Source organism: Phyllostomus hastatus, unplaced genomic scaffold (genome assembly GCF_019186645.2).
Source record: "Phyllostomus hastatus isolate PE091 unplaced genomic scaffold, TTU_PhHast_1.1 phas_scaffold_385, whole genome shotgun sequence".
Classification (NCBI taxonomy): Eukaryota; Metazoa; Chordata; class Mammalia; order Chiroptera; family Phyllostomidae; genus Phyllostomus; species Phyllostomus hastatus.
Window position 1 is genome coordinate 8770766 of NW_025334026.1, and position 26980 is coordinate 8797745.

General features: G+C 45.6%; 1 protein-coding gene across 4 annotated transcripts in view; it reads right to left on the bottom strand.

Annotated features, from left to right (window-relative positions):
- Positions 1–25371, bottom strand: part of GALNT17 (polypeptide N-acetylgalactosaminyltransferase 17) — a 430203-nt gene extending 404832 nt beyond the window's left edge. Inside the window, exon 1 of one of the 4 annotated variants that reach the window (XM_045819620.1) lies at positions 23894–25360. In XM_045819620.1, the coding sequence (XP_045675576.1) occupies positions 23894–24131 (238 nt within the window). In that variant the 5' untranslated portion in view covers positions 24132–25360. Of the gene's footprint in view, positions 1–23893 lie in introns of all 4 variants that reach the window. The other 3 variants (XM_045819622.1, XM_045819619.1, XM_045819621.1) reach the window with 3 other exon arrangements.
- Positions 25372–26980: the final 1609 nt, after the last annotated feature.

Consider the following 26980-nt stretch of genomic DNA (forward strand, 5'->3'; position numbering starts at 1 on the left):
AGAAGGAAAAGGGAACCCAGGCAAAGGCCAGCAGCACCCCCTGAATTGAAGAGACAGGGATGAGGGTCCAGGGAGACCAAGGCAGCTAGAATCCACAGGGCAGAGCACGGGGGAGGAGAGATCTGCACAGAAAGAGAATCCCAGAGATATGCACAGGGCCCCCTATTGGCATCAGCAGAGCACAAGGCATTAGTATGAAGGACAGAGCCAAGGCTGAGGAAAAACCACCCAGAATAATCAGAGCTAATAATCACACAGGGCCAGCAAAAGTATCAGTTGTTACCAGCCAACAGATAGATGTACTAATTCTACACAAAATTTCAACAAGTCGAATTCAACAATAAAATTAAAAGATGGCCACACTTGCAGAAACTGACTGCTTCCAAAATTCACATGGAAATGTAAAGGACCTAGAACAACCACAAATTTGGAAGACTCACACTACCCAATTTCAAGACTTTTCATAAATATTAATTACCATCATCACGGCAGCGTGGTGGTGTTGCAGATACAGAGAGCACAGCAGTGGAACTGAACAGGGAGTCCAGACACAGACTCACACATACATGGACGATGATTTTTGACTAACATTCCAAAGCAACTACTGAAGAAAAGATAGTCTTGTCAACAAATGATGCTGGGACAACTGGATATGCAATACAAAGTTTTTTAAAATACACTTCATTCCATAACTTTCATCATATACAAAAATTAACTCAAAAGGGATCAGAGATCTAAATGAAAAACCTAAAACTATGAAACTTTTAAAATAAAACATAGAAGAAAACCTTTGTGATAATGGGTTATGCAAATTTTTTGTTTGTTTGTTGTTGTTTTAGCTACATACCAAAAGCATGATACATGGAATGAAATGATAAGCTGGACTTTATCAGAATTCAAAACTTCTCTTCAACAGACACTGTTAAGAGAATGAAACCACACACCACAGACCAGGAGAAATATGTGTGATCACACATCTGTTGAGGTACTTGTATCCAGACTATCTAAGGAACTCTAGAAACTCAGTAATAAGAAGGAAATTTAAAAAATAAAGTATGATAAAAGGTTTGAACATAAACTTCAAAAAGATAAATAAGCAGTAAATAAGCACACTGAAGGGTGATCAATATCATTTGTCATTAGAGAAATACAAGTTAAACCTACAGAGAGATGCCACTATATACTTCAAAATGGTTAAAATCTGAAAGCATAAAAAAGGTTCTAGAGGAACAGGAGCTTCCATATAAAGTGGGAAACAGTCTGACCATTTCTTAAAAGTTAAGTGCACACCTACTATGTGATCTACCCATTGTGCATCTAGGTATTTACCTAAGACAAGTGAGAGCATGTGCCCATACAAAGAACCATGCATGAATGTTCAGAGCAGTCTTACTTGGAAGAGCTGAAATTTGGAAACAACCCAAATGTCCATCAACAAGAGAATGGATGAACTGTGTTCTATCCATATAATGGAATACACTCAGCAATAAAAAGGAATGAATTATTGATATAAACTGCAACATGGAGGAGTCTCTAAACAATTATGCTGAGTGAAAGAAGTCGGCCAAAAAAGAATACACACTGTATCATCTCCTTCACATAAAACTCGGGAAAGATGCAAACTAATCAAGTGACATAAGGCAGGCCAGTGGTCACCTAGGGGAAGATAAGTGGGAGGGTCAGGAGGGCAGTGTTACAGAGGTGCACAAGGATATTTTGGGAGTGATGAATATGTTTATTTTCTTGATTATGGTGATGGATTCACTGGTGCATGCATACATAAAAATTTACCAAACTGTACCCTTTAAATATGTGCAGTTTATGGTATGTAACTTATATTTCATAAAGCTATTTTTAAAACTTTTAAAAAGTCTAAGTAAGTGTAAAGAAGTGGAGATTCATAAGCAAATCTGATGGGCATTATCTCCATTTTATTCATGAGGGAATTCAGAGTCACTTGCCAGGTAAACAGAGAACTTTACTTTAGCTCTACCAGGCACCAACATTTTCACTTGCAGAAAAAGGAAAAAAATTGATGGATGTGCCCACTGTGCTTTAACTGTGAAGTCAGTGCAATTCTGCAAAGGACACTCTTCAGATGGAAGAAGGTCCACCTTGCCCCTTCCTGAATACTTGTTTACTGTGTGGTACATGACTGCATTTATAGAGCCCACAGGCAGGAGGGGAGTTTCTGGTGGGGAAGAAGAATGCTTTTGCTGATAGCCTTGTACAGCTCAGCGAGGAGGGTTGCCTGGCACTTCCACAGAAGCCATTGCTTCTCATACTCACCTGTCCACTCTAAACATCTAGCTGGGCCTGAACTCCTAAATTCCTGGTTCATTGTACACCTAAAGAAATTAAACAGGCTTAATTTCAACATTAAAGTCAACCCAAGTAAATTTCCTGTGCAATACAAAAAAAAAAAACAACAACAGTTTTAAGGGTCAAAACAAAAGCATACATTTCAAATATACTAATCAGCAGTGCCAAAAAAACCAGACCTTCCGACTCCAAGCCCAGTCTTCTCCCAGGCCCTCTGTGGTACCTCCAGCACAGTGCCAGCCCAGCCCTTTTCAGTCCCAGGAAAGCCTGTCTTTCTGTTAGGCTTCCTTCTTATTTTGAGCTTTGGTCCATCACTGTAAAGCGAATTATTTTTCAAGCTTTTATTTTAAATATTCATCTTCTTGAAGTAGGTCACTCTTCTATGAGCCTCGGCTTCTCTTTGAACTGATTCCCTATTTCTCCCTATCTCTCCTAATAGGAACGCGTAATGCATTCAAAGCATGAAATCCAATTCCAGTTAATTTTATTGATTCCTTTCACAGCCTCCTTATTTCGTATGCTAATTCATGTTTATTTCAAAAAGAGAAAACAAAACAGCCTTTTTGGAGGGAATGTCTTCAAAATTTGTAAAGAGCCACCACATTTTTATTCAATTATGAATGAGTTATACAATATTTAAATCACTCATTGGAAATAAAGGCAGGTTTTAATCCATTTCAGAATGCACCAAATGTCCTTAGATAACATGACCTCTTTTTTGAAAGTGAGTGAATGACAGAGATGATGATAAAATAAATACTGTGTCCCACCCACACGCACATTCACCAGGCCACCCGGTTGTTTAACATGTGTTTTCTCTGTCATTCCGGTCCCCTCATTGAGTTTTGTGCTGCAGACAGAATACACACAGCAAGTCCCACTTAAGTGCATTTCTCCACTACTTCCTTTCTCCTCAAATGCTTCTCTTATTTTTGAAAGGGGACAAGTATGTGCATATTTTTTTCCTGCATAATTCACCACCACGCCTAGGAACAGTCAGCCAGACATAGGGAAAATTGTCCTGCAAGGTTGGACTAGAATGGCCTGGGTCCCCTCCTACTCTTTCTTGCTTCTTAAAAATGTTCTGTTTCAGTTCCAAATCCACTGATTCTAGAGTGACCAGCTTTCTCACCAGTAATGGATTAATCCCGTAGTAATGGATTCTGTGGGAAAAGATGCTCTAAGATATGCATATCAATCCTGGACTTGCTTCCAAAATTGCGACTGTCCAAATCCAACACCCAGAAGGCCACCAGAGTACCCCGTTGCCATGCATGTCACCTCTTTATGCTTGTCCCTGAATGGGGTGAATTATGACTCGCTGGCCTATAGGTAACAGGCTTTCATATTTAGTGTTTCTGACAGAAGTCATTTACTTCTAAATCATTAATAATTCACTATTTAAATGGCAGTAATTCTGTCCTCATCATAAATAAATGCCAAGAAACTACCTTCATCATCTCCCACAAGAGACAAACTAGAAGAAATAGCTCTTTCCAAAAGAAGGAAATATGACTCCATATTCCAGAACCCCTGGTTAGCTAATGAATGGGGGGGAGACCTTAACTTAAAAGCTGGTGAGTTCCATTTTCTAAGTCTGTTTTCTTCTTCTCTATATCCAATCAGTCACCATGAACATTTTATTGACAGTGTCTTCTTTCTCCTCTCCAACAATCTCCTTGGCAAAGCCTCTTCCCTCCCTTCTCTTCCTGCTCTGAAATCAAGCCCGAATCCATAAGTGCACATTCAGCTGTCTACTTGACATCTCAACTTGGATGTTTAATAAGCATCTGAAACTCAGTGCATCCATTGTTGGATGTTTCATCTCTTCCCAAAACTGCTCCCTTACAGGTCTTCCCCACCTCTGTGAATGACAACTCCATTCTTCTAGTTGGTTAGATCAAAAACATAAGTTATCCTTAAGTGCTTTCTCTCCCACCTTTTATTTCATCCGTAGATCATCACCAGAGCTATCTTCAAAATATATTCAGGACATGACAACTTCTCACAACCTCCACTATTCAAAACGGGTTCAAGCCACCATTTCCATCTTCCCTTGCCTGGATAATTGCAATAGCCTCCTAAATGCTTCCAGTCTGACTTTCACCCATGTCCCCTACACCATCATTTGCACGCAGCAGGGTGATCATTTCAAAGCATTTGAATTGGAGCATGTGACTGCTTGAGCTCAAAACCCCCTAAAGCCTTCCTGCATCACTCAAGAGTAAAAGCTTTAAAACATCAGTACAAGCGTCCTCTCCTCCAGAGGCCTGTAGCAGCTGGTCTGATGGAGCAGTCTCTCCTCTGTGCATGTACAACATCCAGGGCATACCTTCACCAGCACTGACAATGCCACGTGCATCTCACTGGTGTCCCCCATTGGACTGTATCTTAAGGGTTCTTTCCCTCAAAACACACAACACAGTGTAGGTGCTCAGTAAGTGTCCATGAAATGAATGAATGCAGTGCCAACTTCATGGGTGAATCATGCAGCCCCACTGAGCCTGTTGCTTAGAAGGGCCCTGCACTTGGTTTAATGTTCTGCTGTCACCATCTTGAAATTGTTACTAATTGTTGAACAAGGTGACCAGTATTTTTGTTTTCTATTGGATCCCACAAATTCCATAGCTAGTCCTGGATAGATGAATGGATGGATAGATGGATGGACAGACTCAACATATGCACTACAATACTAAATGTCAGAATTTAATGTCATAGCTTTCAGGGGAAATTGTCTGACAAAGAAATTTTATAGTTAGCCAAAGTACATATGTATAAAGGAAAAAAAGACTCACAAGATCTCTGAAAGTCTATCATCTGTGTACCTTTCCCCCAGGAATGTTACGGGTCTTTGAAAGACAAACAAAATTTAGAATTCCAGTATATGGACCTGATTACCAGAAGGACACATGGCATCTTTCAAAAGAAAAAAAAAGAAAGAAAAAGAAATGATGAGGATTAATATGATCACATAATTACTACAACATGGCAATGGTTCAAGTATAGATATAACATTAGAGCAGAACAGACACCTCAGAAGCATTCTCATTCTTTCCGTACATAACAACTGAGAGCATGATAAAGACAGGTCATGAATCGGGGGAACACAGCATTACTCAAGCAATGGAATTGATATAACCAAAATAAATGGAAAAGGTTGAGTTAGAAGGTCAACTCCCAAGTATAATTCCTAATTATAATGTCCATGTATATTTTTGGTTATATGCTAAAAATTCAACTTAATTGTAAAATAAAGCCAGAAAAAAATATATGAATATTTTTTCAAACACTGAGTGATAGAAAAGTTTACAAGATTAAATTCTCTATGAAAATACCCCATCCAAAAAAATTACCAACATTAAAATGTAAGCAATGAGTTTGGAAAGTGTATTTGTAATAAACACTGAAGACAAAGATAATTTCTTCACTGCATAAAAAAAAGTACATGCAAATGAACAATTGAGTTAATCAACAAAAAACTCTGTTTTTAATAGCTAAATCAGAACTTTAAATTTAAATGAGAACTAAAAATGCAAATGCAAATAAATAATATTTGGAAAAATATTCATTCTTACTACCAATCAAGAAAATGCAAGCTAAAATAGGAAAATGTGATTGTTTATCAAATTAGCAAAATGTTATAAATTATGATATCTATTCATTGTGAAGATGATAAGGCAAAAGAAAGATTTTCACACCTTGCTGGTAAAATAATAAATGGACACAAACCCAGTTTGACAAAACATCAAAAGTCTTTAAAAAGCCCATACTTCTGGCCTAATAATTACGCATGAGGCTATTTCTATCTGATACTGGATATAAAGTTTTACATATAAAGATATTCATCACAGCATTATTTAGAGTAAATATTTGTGCCTTTCCTAGTATGGCTCAGTGGATTGAGTGCCAGCCTGCAAACCAAAGGGTCATGGGTTCAATTCCCAGTCAGGGCACATGCCTGAGTTGCAGGCCAGGTCCCCAGTAGGGGGCGCATGAGAGGCAACCACATATTGTTTCTCTCCCTCCCTTCCCCTCTCTAAAAATAAATGAATAAAACCTTTAAAAACATTTAAAAAGAATAAATATTTGAAAGCAATCTACATCTTCACCTATAGTGGAGAGAAATTGACTTACGGTCAAACTATTGCAAAAAAAATAACATACAACAACTAATATTAATGTCTATAAGGAGTTTAGTAAATGAGAAAATGTTTATATTAAGAGAAAACATAGGATACAAATATTTATATATGAGTGTGATGTTAAAGATGTAAAAATGTGTACAGGGGAAAAAAGCAAAACACTGTTATTTTAATGCTGTAAAATTATAACCATTTTGTTTTTTAATTTCCACTTTCCCTGTTTTCCCAATTTATCACATTGAACATGCTAATTTAACACAATGAATACTCTCTTAGCTGATGCGCAGACTGGCTGGCAGTCTCCATCACCTCTGGCAAACAGAGTGAAGACAGACGCCGGGCATGCTGGCAGCGTGGCTGGCAGCCACCCCTCCTGTCTCATCTACCTGCTTCTGCTCTCAGCAGTTGGGTTGTATACCTGCCAACAGTCCTTTTTTTTCCCCCTCTTCATGCCAGCTGTGCTTGTTACTATAATTACGTAATTCTATTAAATTACATAAATTGATGACATTGTGAGCGAGAAAAGAAAGAGGATTACTGTTGCAGTAAAAGCCAAGTTGAATGCTTTAGAACAACTCCACAAAAAAAAAAAGAAAGAAAGCTAGGAAAAGGAAGGTGCAACTAGGTGTGGGCAAGACAACCACATCAAATTTGGAATAATTTATAAAATAGAGACGATTTCTGCATACTGCATCATAAAGTTGCCTTCTTAAAATCAAGGGTATCATGCAGCACAGACTGAAAAAGAGCAGATCTTGGAAGCAGAAACAATGTCAGAGCCAATTCTTGTAAGATGGAGCCACACTCAGAAAAGGCAGCAGGGGAAACAGTATGGAGGAGACGGGAATTACCAGGGGTGGGCCATGGGTAGCCACTGAGTGTTAGAACACTAAGTGTACTGGCTTATGAAACCAGCAGATTCATACTATGATAAACTGATTTGGGAAACACCTGAGGAGAAATCAGTTTTACATTAAAAGGTAAAAACTGTACTCACAGTGCACAGAACAAAACACATTCTCCCAGATCCAGCTTACCAAACAAAAGACATCCCAGATGGCGTGAAATGAAGGAGCAGTATAGGCAGAACAGGAGGCACCATAAGCCCCAGAGGGATGCCAGCAGCCTTGGCCACAACAAGAACTGCAGTAACACCCCTTGGTCAAGGAGGTAGATCTCATTCCGTGTTCTTACCACAATAAGAAACAGAAAATGATCAAGTTTTGAAGGTATATTTTTAAATCTTGAAATTAAAGAGGCAAACACTGGTAATAAAGTTAATGGAGCATAGGACAGGAAAGGGTGGAGAGGGGCTGGGAGAGGTGAGGAGACTGGGAGGGGAGGAAGAAGGAGGAGAGGGGTGGGTTTACAAGAAGCCAGGCATATATCAGATGTCCCACATGAATAAACTCGTGTAATTTCCCAACAGCTCTATGAAATCAATAATATTTTTACAGATGAAGACATTGAGCCCTGGCTGGTGCAGCTCAGTGGATTGAGTGCCGGCCTGCAAACCAAAGGGTTGCTGATTCAGTTCCCAGTCGGGGCACATGCCTGGGTTGTGGGCCAAGTTCCCATGGGGGGTTGTGTGAGATATTCCTCCCCCTCTCTTTCTCCCTCTCTTCCCCTCTCTCTAAAGATAAATAAATAAAATATTTTTTAAAAAAACACATTGAAAGTAAAAGTGATATCTGCCCCCCAAGAAGTGGTTCAGGGGTATAAGGGCTTGAAAGCTTCTGCCAGGAGAAAAGAACTAAGAAATACTTCAAAGCACAGGTGTCAGTCATCCCAGTTGCTCCCAGCTGCTCACCAAAATCACACGCTGAGCTTTTGCAAAGTAAGGATTTCCAAGTCAAGTCCCACTCTGTATCTGCAAAATGTGAACCTCCAGGATGAAATCTGGGAACTGGTACTCAGACAGACATGAGAACCACTGGCCTGTTGCATCCCGTGGTCTTCAGTAAGTATGAAAGCTGTAGGCTGTGCGTGTGCCCAACTTAACACAAATAAAAACGTTCTCACTCTGAGAAAAGTGAGATGTTGATTTGTTCCCTCTGTTATAAAGCCATAATTCAGACAAGCCTCTTACTTCACACCCTACTTAACTAGAATAAAAGTCTGCAGTATTTGTTTAAACTTCCGAAGAATAAGGTGCTCTGTAGCTTTGCAGTATATTCTTTGTAGAAGCACCAAATTCTCCAGGTTCAATAAAAAGTAGGCAATCATTTGTCTCCTGTAGAAATGGGCTCTGTCAAATGTGCCTTTGTCTCTGCTAAGAGATCTGAAACACTGCCTTGTCCAAAACTTTGGTTCAAGGGTCCACAAGACTGGACAGAATACTGTGTGTTAGCTAAGCTAAGTGATGCCCTCGTGGGACGGGGCCATTGCAGGCCAGCCACGCTTCCTTCTCCCACCTAAACACAGCAGCAGTGCACAGGGGTCCAGACAAAGTCAGAAACTCAGCTAAAATATGACTTATGCTTGGCCAACCTAACCCCCTCTGCAATAGTTAGGCTGTTATCCACACCCTATCAGCAGCATATAAACCCAAGACTGAGAAAAAATATTCAATACTCACTTTTACACCCTTATAAGGTCTTCAGCACAGTGCTGGGTACTTTAAACAAGTGCACAATAAGTCTTGGCTATTGTTATATTTATTACTGCTAGCACTGTTATCATCATCATTATCATTAGGAATCCCCTCTTTCTTATGGTTAAGAGAATAAAAAAGCACCTCATTAAACACAAGCATACTGGCCTAGTGATCCAGTTATTTAGTGCTATATAACAAACCACCCCAAAAGTTAGTGGCTTAAAAGAACAACTACATTTCTTTTTTTAAGATGTTATTTATTTATTTTTAGAGAGGAGAAGGGAGGGAGAAAGAGAGGGAGGGAAATATCATTGTGTGGTTGCCTCTTGAGCACCTCCATACTGGGGACCTGGCCCACAACCCAGGCATGTGCCCTGACTGGGAATCGAACTGGTGACCTTTGGTTTGCAGGCTGGTGTGCAATCCACTGAGCCACACCAGCCAGGGCACAGCTACATTTCTTTTGCTCATGAGTCTGCAATTTTGGGCAGGGCTTAGGGGTGGGGACAGCTCCACTTGGCACCAGCTGAGGAGGCTCGGGGGCAGTAGTGGGGTGGGTGGAGTGGATTTAAGCTCAGTTACTCACATGTCTGGAACCTTCACTGAGAAGACAAAAACAGTTGGGAGCTGGAATGACTGAGACATCTTGGACACATCTATCTATATATTTAGCTAGAGAGCTAGCTCTGGTGCTTGCTCTCTCTCTCTCTCTCACTCTCTCTCTCTTTCTCTCTCTCTCTCTCTTTTCCCACCTGCTCCCTCCCAGCATGGTAGCCTCAGGGTTGCCTGACTTCTGACTTGGTGGCTCAAAGCTTCAAAGATGCACGTCCCCAGAGACTCCATTGCCCTTTATCGTCCAGCTTTGGAAGTCGGTCAACATCATTTCTATTGAATTTTGTGCACTAGAAGAAAGTCACTAAGGCCAGCCCATAATAATCAATGGGAGGGGAATTAAACTCTACATTCTGCTGGGAATACTGTCAAAGAATTTGCAGATGTGTTTTTAAACCACCACGCCTAGGAAAATCATTTCTCATTCCTTTAGGTTGAGCTTTTTATTGCTGCCAAAATATGCAAATCTAACCAGTCTTGGCCAATCATTGTTCACAGGAAAAGACACTCTCTGAATCATTGACTCTACCTATCTGATCCATAAAATTACAGAAGTTGAACACATTTCAGATCTTGTCGAGATTTCACAGAGGAGAAAACTGAGTCCTGGGGAGGCTAAAGCTTCTTGTTTCAAGGAGCAGTAATGGGCCCTGGCTGGCGTAACTCAGTGGATTGAGCATGGGCTGCGAACCAAAGTGTCGCAGGTTCGATTCCCAGTCAGGGCACATGCCTGGGTTGCGGGCCACAGCCCCCAGCAACCGCACATTCATGTTTCTCTCTCTCTTTCTCCCTCCCTTCCCTCTCTAAAAATAGATAAATAAAATCTTTAAAAAATTTTTTTTAAAAAAAGAGCAGTAAGGATTCTGCCTAGCATTGCTATAGTATTAACAAAATCACTTACCAGCATTCTCCTATATTTATTGGCACTCTTCAAAGTATTCTTCAAATAGCATCTTGCACAGTCTTTATCACAGTTATAAGAGCAGCTGCCATCTTCCAGATGGGTAAATGGGAGCTCAGTAATGTCATGTGAGTTGCCCAAAATCCAAGCTTTGGCTTGGCTTTGTTAAGTAGCCAAAGGAAGTTTGAGATTCCCTCTGTCTAGCTTGAAAACCTGTGCTCAGTCCATTGCATGGAAGCCCTTGGAGATCAGCTGGTTACAGAGGTCTCACCAGTCAGGGGACCAGGGCTGCAGTCTCTGGCTCTTGTCTGGAATTTACTGCTATGGAACTTTCTCTACTGAAAATTAAGCTTTCAACCAAACCATCCCTGAGAGGTACACATGAACTTACACTCTAATGAAAATGTGCCCAATTAACACGAGATCCTTTCTTGTGGAGAAGAGGAAGTACAGGTCTGAATCCCCAGGGGCCTGGGGTTTTCAGATCCCTAAAGAGGGAGCACCCACCGAGTACTGATGCTGGGGGGCTACAAGCCCTTCACTGCCTGCAGTGGGAGCAAGCCAAGATCTGAGTGAGGAGGATGAGGAGGAAGAAATGAGATCAGCCTACTCCTCCCGAAGTGTCTAGCTATGTGTAAAGGGTACCAGAGGGCAGTGACAGACAAGAGTTTAATTCAAACCACCCATTAGTAACTACTGTTTAGCTTTTGTTTTCTGCCCAAACTGCTTTGTGCAAGTAAACACTAGCCAAGGGTTCTTATATCTTTCTGATTGTTCACCTTCAGCTAATGAAGGAGGAAAAAAAGCTCTTGAAAAGATATTTCATGAGATTTGTGTGTTTTAATATTGTTCTCAGCCCCTTTCTTCAAATCTCCTGGAATCGATTCAACAGCTGGAAGATGGGTAGGCAGGAAGCAGGACTGAAGTGGATTTTAGAACAACTTGGCAAATTAGCAAAGTTTTTAACATCATTAAAAGCTCTTAAATATTCTTCCCCAAACTACATTTTTATCTTGTGAATGCATTTCAGTAATTTCTCTAAAGGAAACTGTGCAACTTTGGCACAAACATAAATGTTTGCATGATTTAAAATTCAGTGGCAGCGAAGACCATGATGTTCTTTAAATTGCTAATTCTTAAACTAACCTTTTCGGTTTGTCTCATCTTGAAAAAATGCCAGTTCCTATCAGCAGAGGCTGTAGTAAAGACAATGCATATATTATTTAGTTGTTTATAATTGCAAACAACTTAGCTGTATTTCAATACTTAACCCTCAGCTCCAACACGAAGCATAAGTAGGGTATGATTATAATCATTCCATCATTCTGTAAATAGAACAATAGAATATTGCAACGCAAGACTATTTTCTCAAAGCCAACAGCAGAGCAGACAGCGAAGCTGGTCTAGAATGAGGAGCTTTCAATTTAATGACATTACCACATGTCACTGTTTAGCCCAATCAGTATCTGCTGATCATATTAATCAAGGACAGAAACCTACAGTAGATAGACTGCAAATGTCGCTTAAGGAGACAAGTGTTCTAACCCTGCCTAACTGAATTAGGATAACTAACACCAGCTGCTGTAACAGATAAGCTCCACAATCTCAGTGGTTTAGCAAGACGGTCCAACACACAGAGACATCAAGGCAGAGCTAGGGAGGGCAGTGCTCTGCTCCATGCAGTCATTCTGGGAATGACAATCATTTTGCATGCCATCCAGAGGTGGACTCCAAGGCTACCATAGAAAGGTAAAGAGAGAAGGCATGGAGGACCCCACAGAAGTTTAAGTGAGCCTGGCCTGACAGCGGCAAACATCATTTCCACCCATTCTACCCAGAGGTCTGTCATGTCATATGGACCCACCTAAGTACAGGAGACACTAAAGATTACCTCTGTGCCAAAGAGGAAAAGAAAAGTCCACAGTGAACACAGCACTGCCTCTGCCATCCCAGCTAGAGACACGGGTAGTTCTTTGCTGCCTGATGTCAACCTCCCTAATTCAGACCCTGATCTGGTATCAATGATACTGTAAAAAAGCTTTGTCCCCTACATTCAAGGAAGTTCAAACTAAAGTTCAACCCCAGATCAGAGGCATAGATCAGGGTGGTGAACAGGAATGAGGAGACGGGTGCACTAGAGCCAAAGGGCTTCCCTTTTGGACACAAAGGAACCACACTGGCCATCTGCATTAGCTATATGTTGACACACAAGCTCTGAAGCTGCCTATACGCACCTCTAGGGCCTGGACCCTCAGCTGGATGGCATGGTTGTTATGCAAGCCTTGGTATCCATTAAAAAAAAATGACCATCACAAGACTACACTGCACAATTAAAGCGACCAAGATACCAATAGAATGCATATCTGATTGGAGGGAGGGCACAGACAGAAGCCAGGGACAAAGCCAGCCTGAGGCCTGCTGAGAGTTGCCCAATTGAGGAAGAAATTAACAATGTGAACTTGTCAGCATTCCTATTGTGCTAATTTCCTTGCAAATATAAGCAAAGCCTTTTAATTAACTTAATATCAATTTTACTTTTCTCATATTTTGTTTTAATTATGGGCTAGATTTAAAGCTCACACAGTGTAAATTACAGCCCTAAAATTAGCAGCTTTACAACTTTACACACTAGTAACTGCTAAACCTGAGGGAAGTGAGGTTCCCTGCCACCATCCTGTCACTGTGTCCCCATGCACGCCCCTCTCCAATCCCTGTACCAGCTGCCCATGCTGGTCAGGACTGAGTTCCTCACCCAGGAGTCAGCGAGTGCCAGCTTCACAAAGGAAGACCCAGAGAGGCAGCTGGAGGGTATCTGTTCTGGATTAGTATCAGTCTACAGATAGCAATGCTATCAGCTAAATTGCCAGGGAGCTCTTACCTGCGTCCCTACTGCTTGTGGTAGTCCACACAGACATTTCTCTGATTGGAGCTATGTTAAGGCTGGACCAGCCCTTGGGGTTCTTATTATGATTGCAAGAAGCACCTCAGCAACAACTAGCAGGGAACTTTGAAAAAACAAGGTTATGACTCATAATTTCTGGAGGGTACACTGCACATCCCAGGCTATACAACAAGGTTGCAGACAGAGAGGCAGAGTGGTTCTGGGACTCTGTCTTTACTGGAGTCAAGGATGGGATGCCCAGGCTTTCCTAGGTTCACTCTTTATTGGCAAACTTAAAATATAAGATTGGGAGTTAATAGTGCAGGAAATAAAAAGCAGGGTCACTCAGGTCAGCTATCAAGGTCACCCAGGTGGCTGCCTGGCTATCTACCTAGTTGTGTGGCTGCCAGTATGTTCATTCAAGATGGATGTCTATGAAACAGATGACTTAGCAATCAAAAGCTTAATGCCAGGCCTTTACATTAGGATTTTTTTAAAAGCTTGTCGTCAGGCAATAGTAACTGTAATTATACAACAGTGTCTCTGGACAATTTATTTATGTCTCTGCATTTCAGCTTCCTCATGTGCAAAATGGGCATAATAGTATAAGAAGGTTTTATGTAGAATTAACTAACATGACGCACTTGCTATGTATTAATTAGATGGTGAATACAAACACTGTGTGGGATAAACCACAGCATTCACATGTATGTACAAATATCATGTATGTCATCGAATCTAGAATGCCTTCAACTGTAGGTTGTACCATTTTTATGTACCCATAAGGAAAAAAAGTGCTAACAACTAAAATGTGGCATGCCATTGATCATAAAATGAATCTCAGCTTCAAAGATATAACAATGTGCATCTAGCATTGACAAAATATGGTTATATTTATGGTTGTTTCAACCTATGAGATGTCTTCAGGTCAAATCCAAGGTAACCAGAATGCCCAAGGAATTGAGTATTCTAGTTAATTCAGTTTCTAGTAGCAGAGTCCTGCTTCACTTTATAATTCATTAAAAATATACTGGGGATATAGAGAAAATGTGGATTCCAAATGCAAATACTCTTTCTTTCCTCTGTGGCCTCCACCATATTTACTTTCTCTAGAAAGCAACTATTTTCTTGAAGGCTGGTCAGGGACACTTTTGGAGACTTTCTTTCCTGATTAAACAATAGGAGGAGATGTGGCCAGTGGTACAGTACTTTCTACCCAGTATAAAGATGCAATGACTGGAACTACAGCAGCCATCTTACAACCATGAAGAACAGATCACAAGAAATGACATTATGTCATGATGATGACCTCATGATTCTGAACCTATCCTACCACTACTTCTGGACTTGTTAAGTAAGAACAAGTTTTCACTGATGAATTAATTCCTCAATGACCTAGAGAGGGATTTTTTTAAATGAATAAAATCTACTGTCTTGCAAAGTATTGAATCCGACCATGTTAACAATTCATTATAATGCAACACATACATAAACAAGGGCTAAAAGAAGACCCATGCAAAGCAGAGTCTAAAGTCCAGAAGAAGGAATAATTAATTCTGACACAGTGGCCAAGGAATGTTTCAGGAAATAAAGGGCTTCTAAATCCGGTCCTTGGAGAATATATGAGATTCTAATAAGATGGGTAGATGGGCATTATTCATAATCTGATAGCTAAAGGACCATAAAGTTTTGTAGCTCTCATTTTTACATGCATAAGCTTTGGTCCCTAGAAAAAGAGTAGACCTGGAACCCTGGTCTCCTGACCATTATTAGTTCAGTGCTATTTCTACCGGGGAGGGACAGCACCTAACAAGCCATGGGTAGCCATAATACACCCCTCAGTGAACACTAATCACACAATTAGCCATTGTAGCTGAGTCTGGGGTAGAGGGAGGCCCTTGTGGAACCCGGCTCCCTATTAACTGTCAGAACACTCGGATGTTGGTGTCTGGATGCGGCCGCCTGTAATTACGGCAGCGGTTTATTACTCATGCATGGCAAGGCTGAGGATCTGCAATGACAGGAACATTATTAAAAGCAAAAACTTCTCTATCAGTGGGTAAGCCGATTGTCATCCACATGTTAGAACAGTCTAAAGACCTGTGAGGAGCAATAATGAAGGCAGAGGAAGGTCTTTCAACCAAGTGAATCCTGTATTTTGTTTAAGTATTCCAGGCATCAGAAAAGGAGGGAGAAAGGGAGGGAGGGAGGGAGGGAAGGAAGGAAGGAAGGAAGGAAGGAAGGAAGGAAGGAAGGAAGGAAGGAAGGAAGGAAGGAAGGAAGGAAGAAAGGCTCTCCTGCTGGGGTAGGGGGACATTTTACCCCCCTTTTTTGTGGCTCCTGTTTCCCATGGTCAAAGGCTACCCGATGGGGAGTTGGCTCCCCTGAACTTCTTAGTTTCATCTTCTGGCCCCTCAGCAACTGCCGAGGAGTCATCTCCTGCCCTGCAACATGCCCAGCATTGCAGCTGAATCCAGAAAGGGCAAGAGGATCCAGGAGCCTGGTCCTGGACTACCCTCAGAAGGCAGACCCATGTGGTGGTTGCAGCAGCCAGAGCTGGGACAAATCTTGGTTTGGAGCAGAGAATTCCTCTGCTATCCTCACCAGAGCCTCCCACAGACTCCCTCCAGCCCACCTATTTCCTCTTTGGCTTGGGAAGGCCAAGAGAACAGAAAGTGAGGCCTATCACCAGGTGCAAGACAAACAAGCCCAGCTAAGTCTGCAGAGCATGCATCATCAGGGCACCAACCCCTGCCACGAGGGGACCTTCTTCTGGAATGAGCTGATTAGGGAATCACTGTGGGGACAGAGCAGAGGACAGAGAGGTGAGGACTCTGGAGGAGCTAACAAGGGAACTCCTGACTGAACATGGAAGGATGAAGCCACTGGGAGGTAAAGAAAGGGCATGGCTGGGGGGTGGGGTGCCCTCATGAAGTTGGGGTGGTGGCAGGCTAGAGGAAAGCACTCAGGTCAGAGTTCCTGAAGGCTGATTCAAATTTTCCAAAGGGAGCAATTGCAGGTGCTAACGCTTAGCTTGAGATGTGGCCAAGGAGGGGGCTCTGAAGTGAGGTACATCTGGGATCACTGAAGGTCGGAAGGCTGGTTGAGTCCTGAACCAGAGGCTCAGTTGGGCCAGTGACTCCAGCACTTTACACCCACTCCTGGGTTCTAACTCACTGTCCTGCCTGCCCATGCATAAGCTGAATCCCAACATCAGGTCTCCAGGTGGTTTCACTACCTGTCTCCTCTGGTCCATGAGTCAAAACTGCTGTGTACTCCTGTTCAAGTACAACACTCACTGGTTAAGCACCTACTGTGTATGAGTTCATGAGTTCAAGCCTCACCGTTTCCATACTCACTCTAATATTCTTCTGGGACCTAGTGTATGCTACACACCCATCTTTCCAACCAGGGCACAAATGTCTAGCTGGGCGTAATGTGTGCACCTCTCTGTAATCTGGGCCTATGCCCAGCAGTGAGGAAGTGCTCACTAACAGATGTGAAGGATCAATATGCTCTGTAATGAGACTTGACATGTACAGGCTGCCATTTCCTCTTAGGCCTCAAAAGTGATGACCAAAAGGCCTCACCATTATAAGTAAGCAGGGGTAAGGGAGGAAGGGAGGGGGTTAGAAAGGAAAAGAAAACAGAGTTGGCCTCAAACTTACGTGAAGAAGGATCTCAAGTTAATTCAGAGTCCAAGCAAGGCAAAGAAGAAGGACCTCCTCTCACTCCTCCTGAGATGTCCACGTCAGACAGAAATGACCCCCCTCCGCCACCACGCAGGCTGGCTGCCCAGTCACTCATTCCAGAAATATTTGCTAAGCACCTACTATGAGCCAGTACAGTTCTCAACAGCAGGGATATGACAGGGAGCAGGCATGCAAGGTTCCTACCTTTAAGCAGTTGGCATTCTCCCAGCTGCCATGCATTGGGCCCCGTGGCTCCTGCAGGACATTTTGAACCCTAATTCACCCCGAGTTAGAACAACCCTGCTGCACAGTTGAGAGGTGAAGTGATCTACCTAAGGTCACACAGCTAATAAATGATACAACAAAAACCAAACCCAGTCTGCCTGACCCCTAACAACCTTTCTTCTAACATTATATTCTTAAGGGCTGTCTAATCCTAGGTCCTCTCTCCACTTGATGTGGGCCTCACTGTGCCCACATTCCTTCTTCCCCTTCTCATTGTTAGCTCTAATTATTGAGACTTCTTCCTGTCCACAAAGGACACTCCTGATTCAGCAAAACCAAAGGTCGGGGGCGGGAGGCAGGTTGGATTGCCTCCTGGAAAAGGACACTGGCGGCTTCTCCTGGGTGCCAATGGGCTGGGCTCAGAGGGTACATGTAGCACACACTTTGGCCAGTACAGATGTTCCTGTATCAGAGGACTCTCCAGGAACTGCCTTCCCCATCTCTCCAGGAGGAACTGCTGCCGCCAAGTGCTATCAGTCAGTGGTACATGAAGTGAGCCTCCCTCCAGTGCTCAGGCCCTGGCTTCCATGACTGAGCCTTCCCTACACCTGAGCCCCACAGAGCCCTGCTGAGGGCCTGCAGGCAGGAGGAGGAGACTCACACTGCCCTGGTTTCCTCTTATGCTCACTGCAGTGATAGATTTTCATACCAACATTGGCCCTTTGCTCCTCCCCCTTGCCTCCTTCCCACAGGAAACGCTGGCACCACCTCGCCCTGCAGCCCATAGGAACACATCTACATCCCAGCAGGAAAGAGGAAACAGCTGTGGGCCAGTCTGGCATCCATGAAGAGATGCCTTCAAACATCATGCCTCTCTTTCTGATCCCACCCTGGAAGCCTATACAGCAAACCTCTACCTCTGACCCTCTGCAGCAACTCACTTTTCCTGTCTGGTGGGTTTGGCTTATGTGTCAGGCTGGGTGGGCTGCACTTGGATTATTTAGGGACGTTTTGGTTTTCTGTAGTTCAGACTCCAGCCTCATCTGCCTATGTAGCTTGGGGGCAGGCCTAGGATAGGTAATTTTTACTTCTCTCCATTCCCACAGACTTTCAATTTCTTCAAGCAACCCTGCTTCTATTCAATATCCTTCTGAAATCTAAATTTGTAACCTAACCTGAATCGATTGCACTTCCACTTACGACAGAGCTGCCCTGGGCATGGTGAATGAAGCAGTGACATGTGCCTTTCCAATTCATTGCACAGGGGCTCTGACGAGGGACAGGATTGACAGCCACAGCTCAGGGCTTGCGTGGGGCGAGTGAAACAGCACACCCCTCCACTGCCTCTCCCTGAACCTCTCCAGAGGGTGCTGGACTGGGGAAAAAGTACTGTGGAGTTCAGGAATCTTGGCTCTGCCCTTCACTGGCTATGTCATCTAGGCTAAGTCACTTCATATCGATTTCTCACCTTTCTCAACTCTAAAATGACAGAAACAAATAAATTCCTCAGAAGGTGATAGAAAGCCAAAAGTCATGGATGGAGTTGCATGGGAATTCTGACAAGAAACCTGCCTGTCCCGAGGTCCATTTTCCTAATGCTGGTGCCAAACCACCATGTCTCCATTTTCAAAAATATTTTAACACATTATTATTTTCATTTGTGTTACTTTATTCAGATTTTCCAAATTCTTTACAATAAATACAAATGAGTTTTATTCTACAGAAAAAGAAACATATAACATATTCATGTTATAAAATTACATATTCAAAGAAAACATACCGAAATGTGCTGGTCCCTAATCTGGCTGACTGCTTCACTTCCAAGCTCCTCAGAAGGATCAGATGCCCTTCAGTCACGCAGATGAAGGACAAGAGCAGCCTCAAGATGGTACAGGCAAGATAATGCAAGCAAGACGGTGCAGGTAAGAGAGTGCAGGTAAGAGAGCTTCCTCGCACTCAGTCTCCCCAGCTAAGGCTTTCCAGCTCCTTCCCCTTACCATATTCACTCAGCCCAACTCAGCCTTTACAGTGTTGAGGTTATTTCCCCTGTGGCTATCAATTACCTCCTAAAACTAGCTCCCATCCAATCAATCAACCAATAAACCTTAGATGCCCACATTATGGGCAAGGTGCTGTGGCAGATGCTGATCACACTAATCAAGGACAGAAACCTACAGGGGATAGTCTAGACTGTCACTTCAAAAAACAAGTGTTCTAACCGTACCTAACTGAACTAGTCAGGATAATTAACACCAGCTGCTGTAACAGATAAACTCCAAAATCTCAATGGCTTAACACGATGCTCCAATGCACAGAAACATTAAGACAGAGCTAGGGAGGGTAGTGCACTGCTGCATGCAGTCACCAGTCACTCAGTGACCAAAGATTATTTTGTATGCCACCAAGAGGAGGACTCCAAGGCTACCACAGAAAGGTAAAGAGAGAAGGCATGGAGGACCCCACAGGAGTTTACGTGGGCCAGGCCTGACCATGGCAGGATAGAAGTGGCATTAGAAAGTCCCAAGTATGGTACAAAAAGTCACCGACAACAAAGCCTCAAGTAACAGAACTCAGATCATGCAGCCTAGCACAACTTCCCCACACCCAACCTAGGACTTTCAGCCAGGCTTTAAAGGATGAATGTGGAAAGGGGCCAGGAGAGCAAACCAGCGGAGCTAGTACTTCTCAAAGACTGGGGCTAAAATGTGGAGACTACAATCTGAAGGCAAGTGAGAGGTATTTCAGCAAGTCGATCAGTCTGGCTCGAGGAGGCAGAGAACAACTGGGCCAGGGTGGGAACTCGGGAGAGGTGGACTGGAAGAGACTATGGCAGGCCCTGTCGGCCTCCAAGTCTGACCCTGATTCCTCAGGAGACAGAGATACCCTGGAAGGTTTGGGGACCTTAGGAGGTGGTGCTTTCCACTCAGATAGCTGGAGCCAGCATGCTCAGTGGAAGAGAAGGGTGAGAGACCAGAGGCAGGGCACTGGGTTAAAGGACACCACTGCCAAGGTCAGGGCCAGCAGTGGGGCCTCACAGAAAAACTGGAGGAGCTGATACAAGAGGGAATCTGGAGAGAAAACACTAATTCATTTCTATGTGCTCTCTCCTCCATACCGGCATCTTCACTGTCACTTTAAAATGTCATTCTCAGCCTGTATTAAGAAAAACAAAAACAATAACAACTACAACTTGCAACTGTTTTTCAAAAGGCAGGATTCAGGACCTTGGCACTGAAAGGCTTATCGGAGAGGCCAGTTCTGAGGAAGTCTGGGTCACCGAGAGGCCCCCTAGCCCAGAGGCCCCTCTCAGGGATTTCAAGGAAAACAGCCGAGGGTGGCTATGCTCACAGCCAGGGAGGTGGAACCCTCCAGGAGTCCCTGCTGCTGGGGATTCATAAGAGTTCACAGGAAAGGTGTAAGAAAGATGAGAAACCTTTCAAACTCGAGCTCCCACTTTGTACCAAGGGCTGGACCCAGGTGGTCTTGGTCCTGCTGTAGGCCCAGTGCCTGGCTCTCGTAAGGTTTCTCAAATCCTGAGGAACAAAGAATGCAGAGGTCAAGGTGTCCCTCTCCTCCTTCAGTAGTAAGGGATGGAACAAGCTGCAGGGCAAATGGACATGGCAATCCAGGTCCCATCGCAGAGGCACTGGGAGACCTCTCCTCCCATCGCCACCCTCCCACTGCAGCAGGTGGCCCCTGCAGGCCTAGCACACCAATGGGTGGGACTCCAGTACTGGAAACAAGCAGAGGCAAAGGAGGGCGTGCTGGGGGTGGTGGGGGTAGGGGTGGAGAGCGGTGGGTCCTCTCCATTTCACAACTCTCCCTGCTTTCTTCCTCCAGGTGTCATGTCACTACAAATTACACTCTGCAGCCAGGAAGACAACACCTACCTAGTTGCAGCTGAATTTCTGGCTTGCCCAGGAAAAGCTCTCAACCTAGCTTTCTTCCAAGTCCTCCTCAGAAGCTCCAAATCAAGAAAACTCAGTCTTCTCTCCCCACAGCCCCTGATCCCACCAGTCCCAAGTGTGGGTAGCCTGAACTAACCCCAGGGGATCATTTGCATGACAGAAGCCAGAGCCCCCAGTCCATCAGTAGCAAGCTTTTGGCTTCTCAGAAATCCCCACCCCCAACTAGCTTGTGTTGGCAGGCAAATGGGTTTTCCCCTTTGCATGGTGTAGGCAGTAGAGTAGATAGCAATGGAACATGGGCCAGTCCACAAGCTTGTCCAAGGTACAAAGTCTTGAGTCCTCACCCCAGATCTACCAAATCAGAGACTCTGTTGGCGGGGCCCAGAAATCTTTGTCTTAACAGGCCCTCCATGTGACTTTGAGGCACATGGGTCCAGACTTGTTAATACAGCAGTTAAGAGCCACAATTCCAGAACCAGACTGTCCAAGTTCAAGTGCCAGTTCTTCAGCTCCCTGGCTGTGTGGCTGACTGTTAACCATCTTCCTGGCAGGTGGGGAGAATAACAGCACCTATCTCCCAGGGTTGCTGTAAAGACTAAATGAGTCCCTGCATGTCTGCGGTATTTGGGTAATACCATCTGGAATTCCATTTTCTTATGTGGGATACTTAGGGGTGCATGCCTATATTATATTTAGTTTCTTAATTGAAACCAGTACTAACAAGACGTGTGTCCCTGAGTACAGCCTGACAGTGGAGGAGCTCAGGCTACCTTGCACTCTGTTTTGGTTTCCTGTGGGTACACCTGTGGGCACCCCCAGGTATCTGTGTAGAATAATAAGGACTGCCCCATAAGCTTCTAATTCCTCCAGAAATGGGCTGTGGGTTTTGTTTCATTCTGTGCCTCGATTTTTTGACACTCAGGAGAGTGTCCCTCATGAGACTGACATCAGGCTACATCGACAGCCAGGCCACACTGTCTGAGAGGGGTTGGTGAGACTGTAGCTTCCCACTGCTGTTATAAGTTCAAGGCACCCCCTGGATATTTGTTGATGGACACAGAGAAGACCGAAAGGTCCTTTCAGAGGATGCCCAGAGGTCTGACCATGTCCCACCCAGGAGGACCCAGAAGGAATCATTGGAGAGCAGAAAGAGAAGAGTCTGGTGTCATCCTTCTCCCCACCACAGGCCTGGTCTCTCACACTAATTGCAGGGAAGACGGCTGAGTTGGATCATCCTAATGTAGCATCTTCTTGTCATCAAATTGAATACTCCTTAGAATTAGGAGGAGACAGTAGATAGAAGTTGTCAAGAACATAAGCTCGGGGGTCAACCAGAGAATGGGTTCTGGTTCCAGACTTGACCGCTTACTAGCTGCAGGACACCAGGCAACTTCACCTCTCGCAGCCTCCTTTTCTCACGTTTGATGTGGGGATGGAATGGAACCTGCCTGGACTGATGTGAACATTCCAGGAGATAATGCACTGATGACATCCCTGCACAGGGTCTGGCACAGGGCACGGAACCCACCAAGTATTGTTATCTTCATGCTTATCTGTGATTCTGGAACCACCAGGAGAACATGTGTTGGAAACCCAGGAAGGAAGGAAGCAGCCTTGATCTGACTTACACACCAGCTGTGTGCACCCTGGAGAGCTGCCTGTACTCCAGGTGGGGATTCTGAATCTGACCTTGGGGACAGCGAGTGTACAGTGACCTGTCAGTCCCTGGACCAGATGTGACCAGAGCACACGAAGTCTCCCTCTGGTCCTAAACACTGAGGAGAACATTTTAGCTGGGACAGATTCTGACAACTGTCATTACAGTAAGTCCTCACCTCACACCGTGGGTAGGTTCTGTGACTTTAAGAAAACTGGTCGGATGAGACAAATTTTACCACAGGCTACATGATGTATAAGCAAGAGTTAAGTTGCTACAGCATCTCATCAATGTTTTAAGGAAATGAGGTTGAAGGAATCCACGTTATTGGTGGACCTGCTGTAAGTGGGTGGCACGACTTGCTTTACAACACTGTAAAAACCTGCTTCCCCAGCCCACTGAGAACTTTAACAACGCCCTCAGGCAGCTCTCTGGCAGAGAAACCAGGTGTGTTTTTAACAGCAGCCTCCACCTCAGCTGCGGGATGGAGGAGTCGTCCTCATTATTAGCTGTGCAGACCGCCTCATCCAACTTACTACCAACGTGCATTAGCTCCAGACCTGAGGCCTTGACTCTGCAAACATTTAACCCTATCAGTGTTCCTCCCCGTCAGACTCCACCAAACGCTAAGCTGTAATAGTTATTTCCTCTAAGTCAGTCTGTGCCTCCAGTCCCATTTGGCCGCACGACTGGTTTCTGCACTTGGGATGGAGTCACCCGGTAAGCATTCCTGCACGCTCCTGCACACAGGGACCGGGACCTAGTTCCACTGGCATGTTTCCACAATAAAAGCAAACTTACAGATAAATTCTTCCTAGTAGCCCCTGCCTCCTGGCCAAGACAGGACAGAGAGGGCAATGGGGAACACGAAGGAGCCAGGAGGTCCCGGCTCTCCTGAGCCTCGCGCAAGGCCCCCGGGGTTTACCGAGCCCCGTGGGCACCGGCAGGCGTCCTTACCATTCAGTTGCCGGTAGACGATGTCCTCCAGCAGCGACAAGCGCTTCAGGACCGCATCTTGGATGGGGCTGGCGCTGTGCGCGCTGAGGTTGGTCGCCTCCGCGCGCGGCCGAATCTCGTGGAAGGCGTCTCCGCTGCGCACCGCGATGGGCCGGCACTTGGCCAGAAAGAGCACGAAGCCGGCCACCGCTATCAAGTTCAACACCAACAGCACTTTGACTCTTCTCAGTGAAGCCATCAAACACTCCCGGCCGGCCCTCTCCCCGGACCCGCGCCCTTTCGGGCTCCGGCGAGGCGCGGGGCAGCAGGGGCCGTGCGAACCTCACACTCCGGAGGACCGGCGAGAATTCCAGTCGCTCCCGGCCCTACAGCGCGATGCTCTGGCAGCGGAGACGGTTGAGATAACAAGGCGCTCAGGGGGAGAGCAAATTCGCTCGCATGGAAGCCCTGGGTCTGTAGAAGTGTCCCCAAAGATGCCTGCTTACTCCACGGCGCGCGGCCCCTTCCAGGTGCCTTGGCTTCTCCGTGAAGGGTCCGGGGCACCGGGGCCTCTCTTCCGCACCAGCAAGTGGTTTTCCGCTGGACCTCAGGCCGCCAGGAGTGGGGCTGCGGGAGCAGCGGACCTCTGGGGCCAGTGGGCCGGCAGGCGGGGCTGCCCCGGCGCCTGGGTGAGAGCGGCGCGCAGGTGCCCTATTCGGGGGTTTGTCGCCCGCACGCGGGAGAGTGAACCACCCTAGTCCGCAGGCGGCCGTCTCGACGCGCGACCCGTGGTCTTCAGCCTAGGACCCACTCCCCAGGGCGGGCTCCTTTGTTCCGCTCACCAACCCGCCCCATCACTCCGTGCAGAGGGAAGGAAAGCCCGCGCCCGGCACCCGCATCCTCGCGGCTCCGCAGTCACGCTCAAGTCTCAATTACTCTCAAAGTGGGGACAACACTAGGGGGTGGGTGACGGGGCACAGCGCGACGTCCTTTCCGCCCCTCTCGCCCGGGGACACCCGACCCCGCTCCAAACTAACCAGCGCACACTGAGCTGCGGGCTCCGGGACACGTTCCAAGTCCTAACACCACGCCGTGAGCCTTCGGGGCCTGCCGGTCACACTGGCCTCTCTACGGGCTGGCGCGTCAGGAGGCTGGCCGGAAGGAGGAGTCCGACCTTAAAAGTCACAGCAGTTCTCTACCCCCTCCGAAAACGTCGCGGGGAGCACGGCGGGAGGGACTCGCGCGGCGCACCCTGCGCTCGCCGGAACGGGCAGCGCCGCTCGTCCCGCGCCCCTGGGAACCAAACGCCGAGTCTCCTAATTGTCGGACGCAGTGATACCGCTGCTGCGGCACCGAGAGCCCACACGCCACGGCACTGGAGAGTCCGGGCGCCGGGGGAGGTGAAGGGGAGACGCGCAGGTGGTGGCGGGGCGCGGCCCGAGGGAACAAGCTGCAGCGCTAGCTCCTCTGCTGCCGCCGCCGCCGCCCCTGGCCACCCACTCCCCGCGAGCCTATCGGCCGCCGCCCGCAGGCTGCCGAGCGCACTGCTCCCCGGCTCGCTGGCTCCTGCGCGCGCACACGGAAAGGGTGGGGGCTCCTGGAGAGTAGGCACCGAGTGGGATGGGGGCAGTCAAGTCATGTTGGCTGCTGCGGGCGTTGGAGGGACCCTGCGGTTCTCAGCACCTCCCGAACGGGCAGGTCCGTTCCATCCCGGGTGACGATGAAGACATCCCTTTCTGTGTGCTCGCAGCTCCGTTTTGCGTGGCCAGGAATGGCTAGAGGGAAAATCTGGCCTGGAGACTTGGATTCTGTTACTTTGGGAGCCAAGCCAGACGTTAGTGGGCTGGGTGGGTTCCCTCTGTGTGAAAATCCTAACCATCAAAATCACAGTTTCTGTGTCCACCCACACCTCTATACACATTTCATTATAAGAAGCACACCTGGGGTCCTGGATTTCCACGATCTCTTTTCCTAAAACCAGGAGTTCTAAAATAATGGAATTCAAAGCCCCTGGTTGATCCATTTAATTCCTTGGGCCTAAACATGAAATATGACTGCCAACGAATAAAGATCAGGCAATGAACCTGATGGTTTCCTCCACGTCGTTTTGACCTCATTAAAGTTTTTATTTTTGTTTTGTTTTGTTGCTTATTTATTGCTTTAAATATTGATTTTTTAACATAGAAAAGTGCATGGAAACATATAACAAGCATTATATTTCATGCCTTGGAACCCTAGACCTAGGTTCAATATCATTTTCACGGTTTTTACTATGAATAATGTACAAGAAAATAAATACAAACCAGTTAAATGAAAAAGCCACATCGGAAGCAGAAGGAACAGTTTTCAACCACAGGTGTTGGACACAAAATGTGTTGAGTAGAAAGAAACCTGAGTTACTGAGCAGTTATGATACAGCAGGAACTGGGCCATGCATGTTGCCCACAGCATCTCACTGAACACCCAGTGAGTTAGGTGTTGTTATAACCTCACTACGGATGGAAGCCAGCACAATCTGTGGTGGCAGAGTGGGGAGGTTCTGCAAAGACCATTTTTGGACATTCACTGGGCCACAGGACTGAAACTGGGGAGGCTGATGCCATGGGCTACACAGTCCCCAGTAGTAAGTGGCTCTACACAGGTAGGTATGACTCCCAGGCATGTGCCGATTTGGGAGTAGGAGACAGGAAGTAAAGTAGAGAAAGTGGCCTGAGAGTAATGAAGTTTCCAGGCAAGACTCAACTTCAGAGAGCTTTCTTTTCTCCCTCTAAAGTCAAAGAGGTCCCTTACCTAAATTAACTGATTATCTTATTGTGAATCTTAGAGGCTTCTCACCTTCTTCTTTCATCCTGGACAGCTTCTTCACTCCTCTGACGCTCCAAACTTGTGGTCATACCCTAAAGCCTGTCGTCACAAAGAAGTGCTCCACTCCTGCAGTCCTGCACTAAAACCCCACCCTGTGACCACTTCTCTTTAGCTTTTTACCTCTCCTTTTCTCCATTCCAACCTTTCTCCCCCAGCAGCCACCACTCTCTCCCCTCTCAGGTATCTAGGCTCTTTTATTCCCCTCGAGTTCTTTATCTACCTTCCCTAGTAACTCTTGAGTTC